At 48.4% G+C, this 10,787-nt stretch overlaps 3 protein-coding genes across 3 annotated transcripts; 2 read left to right on the top strand and 1 right to left on the bottom strand.

The window, feature by feature from the left end:
- Window positions 1-348: 348 nt before the first annotated feature.
- Window positions 349-1,433, bottom strand: HD556DRAFT_1441686 (uncharacterized protein; the record flags this gene model as incomplete). Its single annotated transcript, XM_041306337.1, has 5 exons — window positions 349-614; window positions 674-819; window positions 848-885; window positions 932-1,056; window positions 1,109-1,433. The coding sequence occupies 5 exons, from the start codon at window positions 1,431-1,433 to the stop codon at window positions 349-351; spliced, it is 900 nt and encodes a 299-aa protein (XP_041161900.1).
- A 1,475-nt stretch (window positions 1,434-2,908) lies between these two features.
- HD556DRAFT_1467988 (atromentin synthetase) lies at window positions 2,909-6,390 on the top strand (the record flags this gene model as incomplete). The annotated part of the gene is made up of 7 exons (XM_041308396.1): window positions 2,909-3,605; window positions 3,657-3,793; window positions 3,849-4,087; window positions 4,142-4,451; window positions 4,472-4,977; window positions 5,031-5,779; window positions 5,836-6,390. 7 exons carry the CDS (start codon window positions 2,909-2,911, stop codon window positions 6,039-6,041), a joined length of 2,844 nt encoding a protein of 947 aa, XP_041161899.1. The 3' UTR covers window positions 6,042-6,390.
- Window positions 6,391-7,783: 1,393 nt separating this feature from the next.
- On the top strand, window positions 7,784-10,045 carry HD556DRAFT_298152 (uncharacterized protein). Its single transcript, XM_041310180.1, has 8 exons — window positions 7,784-8,121; window positions 8,172-8,277; window positions 8,327-8,384; window positions 8,436-8,545; window positions 8,597-8,736; window positions 8,786-8,911; window positions 8,959-9,100; window positions 9,150-10,045. Exons 1-8 carry the CDS (start codon window positions 7,926-7,928, stop codon window positions 9,760-9,762), a joined length of 1,491 nt encoding a protein of 496 aa, XP_041161898.1. The 5' UTR covers window positions 7,784-7,925; the 3' UTR covers window positions 9,763-10,045.
- Window positions 10,046-10,787: the final 742 nt, after the last annotated feature.

The raw sequence follows: 10,787 nt of genomic DNA, 5'->3' as shown, positions 1-10,787 counted from the left end.
GTCGTAGGCGATTTTGATAAGGATTTTGCAAGGGATTGTTGTGACATCGTTGTAAAAACTGCTTAAAACGAGCTGCTATGAGGTTCTGTCAGCGACGAATAGAACTGAGCGCCGGTGAATATGGTGCCAGCATCGATGAGCACTGCAAGCCTGTCTTGTAAACCCAGCTTCAGCAGATGCTTTGACTTTCATTCTGATTGCAGAGGAACGGGCACGTCACAAACATGCCTCATTTTTTTGCTGAAGTGAGTACCGACAGCGTCAATCGTCAACATCCTTGAAACTGATCAAGCAGCTCAGATACATTTTTAAGTTTAACTTCAATTGATAAAAACACCTTTCCTACGTCTAATTCACTAGCGAATATCCGAGATCGCCTTGAACACCATTCTTCATATCGATGAGAGCCTGAAGCATCCTCTTTCCTCTCTCATTCAACCGATCACGGAAGCGGTCCTCTGTCATCCACAACAGTCCATGCTGGAGGACATTTTTGGCTCTTGTCGATCCACCACGTATGTCGCCCATGCAACCATGGAGCGTCGCGCGGCGCTGTTTCGAGTTGTATGCTCCGCAGTGTAGTATATTGTTATTATAGATCACCGTCTCGCCAGCTTGGTATTTAAGCTCGGTGAGACGCACTTGGAGAAGAAATAAACTTTCGTGAACTGACGTTGCAAGGTGACTTGAATCGCTCCGGGCATATCTAAGGGGTTCGCAGGCGGTGCTTGTGTCATTGACTGAGCTCTCTGAAGCTCCGTTCTTGGGAAACTATGGGTCTTTGGGACGAGGTAGAGACACGAGTCCTCGTACAAAGCGCTATTCGTGATTCAGATAAATCATTAACAAGTCGACGTTGGAGAGTACTCGCGTATTCCATTGGACCTAGAAGTCATTTAGAACAACCAAATCATTAACTACGAGTACTCACACCATGCGTCCAGAGTGCAAGAGCAACAACTTCTTCTTCAGCGGTCGCGTTTTCTCGTACGTCGTCACGATGCCATCGAAGGGCAAAATCATGTTCTAATGGGTTGATCAACAGGTTAGAAAGCTCTGAAAAATATATCAACATCGAGCAAACTATCAGGCGAAGCAATACACATACCCATCTGCAGCTCATCTTCATTACATTGCAACAAATTCGTCGCAACATTAATAAGCGCGTCCGAGGTGTACCACTCTGTAAATGCGGGCTCATCAAGGTCAGGATGCATGAGGTGTTGAACGCCCCATGAATCTGGATTGCTATCGTCGAACGGAGGGAATTGTCTTCCAACGGTGCGCCGGTGGGGCCATGATCCAGATCTGGTCTTAGCTATAACACGCTCACAGGCCTCTTCGAGGGCCTCGAACGTCTGTGGAGGAATGAGATTTGGGATGATGATGTACCCTTGTTCGTCGTAAAAAGCTTTGTCGATGGCGGTAGTCATTGGTGGGAGGGAAGGTTCAATAAAAAGTGGCGTTCACGTTCTAGCTTTGATCAAGCTATATGTAGATGCAGGGAAAGACGAGACTACTTATTCGTGACTATTTGATAGAGGTGTTCACATGGTTCAGTTGAAGAGTCAATCAACGTCGAATGAAAAGGTCGTCAACGGCTCGTAGTACGGAGTGATCGTGCCGTGTGCCGGAAGTTACCAAAATCTGTTAGCCACCTGACTATAGGCTGACTGAACATTGTGATCATGTGAGATATTATAAAGAGTCAAAGATGCTAGAAAAACAAGTAGCAAGTCCAACAGTTCACAATGCAAACCCCTGCAGTGGGCCCTAATTCCGACGGTCCGGCGGCTATTACATCTTCTGACTATTACTATTGCGAGATTACGGAAGTGTAACGAGCGAGGATGTGTGGAGGAGAGAAGGAACGATGAAGAGAGGAGCCGAACTGTAACACTCTCGCTCAGCTGGGGCATCTTTCACATTGCCCTTCTGAGACTCGAATCCATAGCAAATACTACGTAACAGAATGGAATACATATTATCAATTGGACTAGTTCTCTGCCAACCCTGGGCTCTGCCAAGTTCTGCTCACAACACTAGTAGTACTAGTAGATTGCAAAACAATGTGCTTGTAAACTCTAAATGACAATTGACGCCATACTGGGTCAGTGACTAACGCTGAAGGGGCCAAGACAACTCTTGTTAGCAAAGTACTGTCGCACACCCAATTTCGCCATTGATCATCAAAGCACAAGCTGACGAGAACGGTGTTTTAAATCTAGCCATGCATTCTGTAAGTATCGTCTTTTATCTATTCGGCCACACCGCCACATGCAGGTACTCGCCTGATACATTTGTTATGTTGATAAGGAGTTGTCTCTTTCTTGTCCGCTGCGAGTGTCGAAATGGTAAGCCCACAGACTGACACATCTAATTTACGCTATAAGTTGCAACCCACGACACTCATAAATGACAAAGTCCAAGTGTCTGTTCCACTGGCACCTGCTGAAATTGCTCCATAATGTGCATTTACATAATTCGCGTTGTCTCGGTCAATCAAAAGACTACAGCACGCGTGCATAACTGTACTAACGACAGTCCTGTGCACCTAATCTTGTCGTATTTAGCCATTTGCATGCAGGACACTAGGACCTCAAGTAACCCTATACGATACTCCAATGGAGTTTCTATTGGAAAGTTCTTGATCGCCTCGCGGGATTCGCAAACGCCGGAGGTAAGGTAATCAAAATCGGCTCCTCCAAAAATGCACAGGAGCCGAGACTCACATGGTGAGCGCTTGAGCCCCAAAGCCTGGCCTACTAGCCACTTTGCTACTAGTACATTATTCTGCAGTGCTACTCCATAATTATGAGTTCCGGCTTTGCAGTATATAAGCGTGGGCCTCCGAACAGATATCCTCATCAAATATCCTCGTACCGTTTGAGATCCTACACATCTCGCAATGGCACCCATCGCAGTCGCCCCTACCACGGACACTAAATTCCTTACAAACCTCAAGACATCCGTTGTCTCTCCACAACCCAATACTCTTCATGACGTGATAGCTCAAGCTGTCCACCGTTATCCATTGCACGAGCTTGGTTTCATAACATCCTCGGCACATGACTCCTCCATTCAGACGAAGACCTTCAGCGCGTTCAACCAATATGTTCGCAACCTTGCACGTGCCATGCTCGAGTGGCGCAAACCCACAGGCTCAGTCGTCATCGTGTACCTGACGGAGCACGAAGACAACATGGCTGCAGTATGGGCATGTCTGCTGGCCGGCTATGTCCCTTGCTTGCAGCCTGCACTTAGCGCGCAACAGACGCATAAGGAGGGCCATGTCGCCCACATCAAGAACCTATTTGGATCTGCTATTTGGTTGACCAGCGAGATATCGGCTGAGCAGATCAGCACTATCTCTGGTCTGGATGTTCACCTACTCTCTGAATTAAAAGCATCGGTAGAGAAATTTTCTGTCGCACCTGACTGGGTTGCACACAAGGCTAAGCCGGACGACGATGCGATCCTGTTCTTGACCTCAGGGTCAACTGGATTCTCGAAGGTGGTCGTCCATACGCACCGTACGATCCTTTCTGCATGTCGTGCCAAGGGTCAAAGCTACGGCCTGACTTCCGAATCTCGAGTTTTGAACTGTAAGACGCACATGGTTTAAACTTTAGTCTTTAATTGACTGTGATATTCAGGGGTCGGATTTGATCACGTTGCGGGATCGTTGGAAATGCACATCACACCTCTGTTATATGGTGCTTCGCAACTCCACGTGCACGCAGCCGCTATCCTTGCTGACCCCCTTCGGCTGCTCCGTCTCATCGATGAAAAGGTATGAAAACCCAACCATAGCTTATGTAATATATTTCTCATCGTTCTATTTTTAGTCCATCGAATTAGCATTCGCCTCAAATTTCCTGCTCTCCGAGTTAACTCGTGATCTGGTGAAACGCACCGACCTCTTTGGATGTTTCGACCTATCCTCGATCAGACGAATCAACAGCGGAGGCGAAGCGACGGTTTCCAAGATCGCGCAAGCCTTCGTTGTCATGATGAAAAAGTTTAGCAAGAACCCCTCCGCTGTATCGTTCGTCATCTCTCCTGGGTTTGGAATGACAGAAACATGGTAAGACTAATTCAACTATATGACTATCTAAACAAATTGATGGGGATTCTGCAGCGCCGGATGCATTTATCATCCTGTGGATATCCTCGCAACCGAGCCTGCTCATGAGTTCCTTGATCTCGGGAGACCCATCAATGGTTGCGAGATGCGTGTCGTCGACCCCGCAGATGGCATCACTCTGCGCCCAGACGGAGAGAGTGGAGAGCTCCAGGTTCGTGGATCGATGCTCTTTGTACGCTACTACAACAATGCCGAGGCTACGTCCTCCAGCTTTGTTGAAGGCGGCTGGTATCGCACTGGCGATTTTGGCCTCATCGAGGATGGTGTCATGCGCCTGAGCGGTCGTATCAAGGAGACAATCATCGTCCATGGCGTCCCGTATAGTATTCCAAAAAACTCGACACCTACCTGCAGACCGCTGACGGGGTCACGAACTCGTTCCTCGCTGCCGTTCCATACCGCGCTCCTGGCCAGGAAACTGAAGGTTTCATTATTTTCTACTCGCCAACCTTCGACCTCGACGAATCAGATGCCTCTGCAAAGCTCTTAGCTACGCACCAGGCCCTGCGGGATATCTCTGTGAAGATGATCACCCTGCCACCTCAGATCGTCATCCCCATCCCTCTGAGCCAGATGGAGAGGACCACTCTCGGTAAACTGTCTCGTGCCCGTCTGATTAGTCTCTTCACGCAAGGGCAGTTTGCGACGTACATCGCGCGCGCTGAGGAACTTCTCAGTCAAGCACGAGGTGTTTCCTTCGTCGCCCCGTCCACCGAGACGGAAAAGGCACTTGCCAAAATATATGCAGGCATCTTCAACCTCGCGGACAGCGAGGTATCGGCAAGCGACAACTTCTTCGAGATCGGTGGTACTTCCATTGATGCTATCCGGTGAGTCAACTCCTCCTGCCCTCAAACGACCTTCACTGACATATAATTACCAGCCTCAAGCGCGAAGGAGAGGAACACTTCGGCGTACCTGACATCTCAGCCATTCAAATCCTCAAGAACCCCGTTCTCTCGAGCCTTGCGAAATACGTCGACTCCTTACTCTCCAAGGGGACCCAGACTGAAGAGTACGATCCCATCGTTCCCCTCCAGCTCAGTGGAAATAAGACGCCAATTTTCTTCGTTCACTCTGGTATCGGAGAGGTTCTCATTTTCGTCAATTTTGCCAAATACCTCCTTAATGAGCGTCCCTTCTATGCTTTCCGTGCTCGTGGCTTTGATGCCGGCCACCCTTACTTCACCTCCATGGACGAGATGGTTTCTTGTTATACCGCAGCAATCAAGAAGACTCAGGCGACGGGACCATACGCCATCGCAGGCTACAGTTACGGCGGTGTTGTTGCATTTGAAGTTGCAAAGCGTCTTGAGGCCATGGGTGATGAAGTCAAGTTCGTGGGTCTCGTCAACATCCCCCCTCATATCGCTCCTCGCATGAGAGAGAGCTCCGGCATGCTCCACTTGTCGTCCTTCCTTGGTCTCGTGGCACAACACGATGCTGACTCTGATCTAGCTCCTCCCCTGAGACCCCTCACGAAGCAGGAGCAGCTCGAGTCTGTGTGGAAGATGGCCCCTCCTGAACGAATTGTTGAGCTCCAGCTGACGCTCGAGAAGCTGGATAAATGGGTAGACCTAGCTGGGTCTCTCGTCGATTGTGCACTCGACTATAACCCATCAGGCTCAGTTGGTAAATCTGTTCACTTTCTGACTTTCGTACCACTTGCTCATGCACGAACTTTTCAGCCGCACTCGACGTTTTCTATGCCATTCCCTTCGCCGGAACCAAGGCTGACTGGCTGAACAACCAGCTCAAGCCATGGTCTGGCTACAGCCGCGGCGAGGTATCATATATTGATGTGCCTGGGGAACATAACACGCTCATGGACATCGAGCACGTCTCGCAGTTCCAAAAGATCTTCCGCAGTCGTCTCGAAGCTCGTGGTTTGTAGGGAGGTTTGGAGGAGCAAATTATGATTAGATCTTGTCTTGTTTCGATGATCTTTCTATACTTAGAATCCCTGACTTTCATATTGGTGGGAAGCGACGTGACTATGTAGATATTGTAGTGGTATGCGTTGTGCTATGTTGTGATATGATACTATAGACCCTCGTCTGAAAAACTTGGAAATCAGACGCGGTACTCATGCGTCTAATAATACGGTACTCTCGGTGGGATTACCTCGCGATTGAAAAGTAATAAGCTCTACGAACGTTCATCGCATCCTCAGAACTACTCGATCCCAACAAAATCCACCTCCTCAAGTTCTGGCTCAGAAAGAATGATGAAAATGTTGCTGGCATCCGAAAGTAGGTACGACAAGCAATGAGCATGTAAGTCAGAATGGTGAGGTTGTGAAATAGGACGGGCCCTCTTTCTCTTTCTCTATCTCATAAACAATACTGAGGTACGTACTGCTGATTGTATTATATTGGGGACAAAATAACAGGGTACACTTGACCATTGACCTAGGTTTTCATGAAAGGCATGGGTTTCGCTTCCGCAGCCTTTCCTATCGGGCGCATATAATCTCCGGCGCTATAATGCATGGAACTGCTTCTGCATCAGAGTGTGAGCTAAAGAAACAGCCATAGACTAGAGTGAATATGATGATAGAGGATACGTACGTCCTGGAATTCCGTCTGAAGTGAACATGAACGTGATAGTCAGCTTGTTGTCTCTGGCGTCTTGTACAAAGGTCTTCATATACCCAGGCGCATCCAATTCGTTGGTGTCTTTGCTTTCGAATGATTCGAGAAATTGGCAGGGAAGTGAGTCGTATGATTCTCTGATACAATGCGCAGACCTCGACCACGTGAAAGCTCGGCTCTGAGGGTACATCCTTGAGCTGTGGAGCAAGTTAAAGGGGATACGCGTGTCATCATTTTAGTACATATTGTGACCGACCTCTAGCAATACAACATAAAGCGATGCAGTGCTGACGCTCCGCAATTCTGCCGCTCCGCGCAGCCTGCTGCAGGCAGCAGTCTCGATTTGCTTCACCGCATTATTACCGCCTGATTCCTGGAGACTCTCGGGTAGCCACTGGCCGTGCACGCTCGTGTTTTTTGAGCTGTTGACAAGCGAAAGGCGGTCCGTGTTTCAGCTTGAGGTCTTCGGGCTCACCAGACGTAATGAATTTCAATGCGCCCGCATTGCGATCGCAAGAGCGACAACATCTGATTTTGCTTCTAGAATATACGGGGTCGGTTCCATAACAACCAGTGCATCCGTTAGGACGGGATATTATTGTCAGTAGGCATTTCCTATGCAGGCGCAGTGAGGTTGGTGAGTTGACATGATGTTGCCTGTCCTCCTCGATGAATTTAACATAAGCGGCCGGATGGACCCGATGTTTGATATTGCCAATGATTATTGCTGGCGCTGAGGAGCGCTGAGGGCTGTGGTTTGTTGACAGATGTAGTCGAGATGTAGTACATCCTAGGTTGGCTGCGGTGGCGCTGATGCTGTCGAGGTAGCTGGGTTATTCCCTCGATGACTTATGAGTTAGTGATGGAATGAGCGCCGTATGACACGTTTATGATGATCCGCATCAGCAACTCCATCACTAGTTTGACCAGATTGGCCACCAATAATTATAGCACTACCTGTGGTTGACCTGTAGTCAGCTTTGTCGTTGACGGCGGTTAATGCAGATGAAGCTATGTATTTGTTGATGGATAAGTCGTCAATTGCACTGGAGTAGTATACACATATGGAATTGCGGCTGTGTTATTACTTACCTTGACTTTTGACCGTCACAACTCTACAACAAAAGGATCAACCCGCCACAGAAATTACACGCTCGTTCGCTCCTTCCTGCTTCACGACGACAATGGACAATTATTCAAAATATGTCCCAAGTCCTCCCTATTCTTCACCATATTCCAACGATGTTCATCAAGACGCTCGCCGAATATCTCGTACCCCCAGTCCAACTCCCAGTGAGATACAGGCCCTCGATCAGAAGACATTCTTCAATTTCAAGTCCATATTCGATAAAAAGAAGATGTGGACAAAGAAACGAATATGTACGTCTTCATCTACCTACAATTTCAACTGTTGGTTTAATGGCGAGCAGTTATTTATATTGCTCTAATCCTCGCCGCCGTTTTGGGCGCTCTCTTCATATTCTATCATGACCAAATCGTACATGCAATTCAACCAGCAGCTAACTGGATGCACAAGTATGTCGATCCCAGTCCCGTCATACCATAGCACTTACCTTTCTTTCAGCTTCAAGTTTGGATGGATAATCCCTATAGCCATTTTCTTTGTGATATCATTCCCTCCGGTATGCGCATCGACCCTTCATCTCTTCTCACACTAACGTACTTCCCATCAGCTCTTCGGCCACGAGATACTGGCTATCGTGTGTGGTCTCGTATGGGGCGTATGGATTGGTTTTGCCATAGTAGCAGCTGGCACTTTCATCGGTGAAATAGGAAACTTTTAGTACGTCTTACTTTCTACGACGTTTTGGTCATTCCTTACTGTTTCCTTCAGTGCCTTCAAACACCTCTGTTCAACTCGTGGTCACAAGATAGAGAAAAGCAGTGTCATTTACTCCTCTCTGGGAAGAGTCGTCCGCGAGGGCGGTTTTAAGATTGCATTGATCGCCCGTTACAGCGCCATCCCGCCTCACTGTTTGTTTCTTCCATTCTCTCATACAATCTTTGCCTTACGTGCGTCTAGTCACCACTGCATTATTTGCAGTATGCGGCATGAACATCTTTGTTTTCATGCTGGCAGCAGCCCTTTCTATGCCAAAGCAGTTTATAACTGTGTACATTGGAACTTTATTGGAAAGCAGTGGCACCTGTAAGTCCTTACCCATATGTACGACCGTATCCTCATGTTTTCTTCAGCGGCTGCCAATTCAAAGAACAAGATCATCAGCGACGTCGTGGGTGTTATCACCGTCCTGGTCACCGTGGCTGCCATGTGGTATATCACCAGAGAAATAAACCGTGTCAAGCCACAAATCGTGTATGAGCGACGCAAAGCACGGTCAGTATCGTCACTGTCCCTACTCATCACAATCTTATCATTTCTTCAGTCAAGCGAAATTGGACGCCGAGAGTGAATCACTGTATCAAAATGGCGGTGCAAACAGCTCCGCAGTATTCAACACCTCAGACACCACTCTTCCCCTCAACTCCTCAGACGCCCCCTACGACCCTCCCTACCAGCGATGGGACAGCGAAGGCCGCGCCGTAGGCTACACACCGGACCCACGCATACACGCACCCCAACCTAAGAAACCGGAAAATCCAAACCCCTTCCCGGGTGACATAACCCCCACATTAGGAACCAAGCCCCTCCGCCACGAAAGCACAGATACCGTGGGATGGGAGTTGCAGGCTAACGCCGCGCAGGGTCAGAGTTATAGGTTGAGCGCCATGACAGCTGAGCCTCTGCGGAATCCGTATGAGGGTGAGGATGAAATGGATGCCGAGGAAGTTCTCGGTGAGGGGTATGCGCCTGCGCCTCCATCTCTTGCTGGACCACCGCCATCATCTCGTGTCGGCCGGTCATCTTCATCTGGTATCAGTGGCATTGCTGCGTATGCGCCGCCCCCTGGGCCTCCGCCAGGTGCTGGGTATGCGTTTAGTGCGCCGGGACATAGTTTTTCGGGGCCAAGTTCGCCGCATCCGCCTGAAAGGCAGTAGGTTGTCGAGTGCTTGTGCATCCTGGTTTTTATTAGTCCTTCATTCATCTGGCTATCACAGCCTCCATCACTCGTCTGTCCGACTCTTCTATTTACTATATATCTTCTCACTCGATTTGTGTTCTTATGAGCCCATGTGCACTGTGTGCCCACACATACATAACAATAACTAGTATAGGTTGGCCAAAGTACAATTGGAGTATGTATAGCTATTTTGATACAGGGAGGTTGAATACCCTATATACCCTTTTTTGATTGACCGGATCAGCTTGGCTGGCACGAGTCTAGGAAGTTTTCACAAGAGGTGTGCAAAGCTAGAATATTGGATATACCGCAGCCAGGGAGGAGCGCGAGTAAGCTATAAATACATGAATGTGCATTCGGAAAACACGGGAAAAGCAGAAGTGATCTAAGCGTGAGACACGCATCAACGTTTCAACAAGGAATAGCGCGAAGTACGAAGGAAAATATCAGGCGACTTGCCAAAAAAACTGATTCGGGTTCCGAAAAGAAGCTTGTTGGCCGTCCTCATGGCTGCAGCATTCTCGGCTGAACAAAAATAAAGGCATGATTAGAAATTTTGTGTTCATGGGTGCTCATAGGATGCGTACTTACCGGCCAGAAAGAAGATCGGGAAATCTACAACGTGCGTTAATGCCAGTGTACAAAGTGTCTCACAAATGTCACGGTTCGGAGGACATCACATCTAGTGTTCTTGGCAGAAGAGTCAGCCGGTTCTGCCTGAAGCTACAGGGAATGAACCGATCACAGCGAAACATTCCAGTAACCTTCGTCACCTGTCTCTGAGTCGATGTGACTTAGAGCAAGTGCACCTCCTTACCTGTAGCGTAGAAAGAGTGTTCAGTTGTACAGCTTGTACCGGATGACAATCATTTACGATCGTGTAATGCCTACCGCTGCACTTGCCGGACGCCTTATCTTTCATAACCAACGATTTCAATCCGAGGCGAGAACGTCGACGACAAATCTGAATGCTATTATTGCCCAGCAGTAGTCCTGCAAACA

This window comes from Suillus plorans, assembly GCF_016647745.1.
Source record: "Suillus plorans strain S12 chromosome Unknown HD556scaffold_19, whole genome shotgun sequence".
Lineage (NCBI taxonomy): Eukaryota > Fungi > Basidiomycota > Agaricomycetes > Boletales > Suillaceae > Suillus > Suillus plorans.
This window is presented reverse-complemented; position numbering and strand designations above follow the sequence as displayed.

Bases quoted from the DNA above. Each gene is read 5' to 3' on its own strand.
- HD556DRAFT_298152 (XM_041310180.1), top strand. From the start codon at position 7,926: ATGGACAATTATTCAAAATATGTCCCAAGTCCTCCCTATTCTTCACCA. The intron at 8,737-8,785 runs GTTTGTTTCTTC...ACGTGCGTCTAG, and splicing joins CAGCGCCATCCCGCCTCACT to TCACCACTGCATTATTTGCA. The intron at 8,912-8,958 runs GTAAGTCCTTAC...TGTTTTCTTCAG, and splicing joins ATTGGAAAGCAGTGGCACCT to CGGCTGCCAATTCAAAGAAC.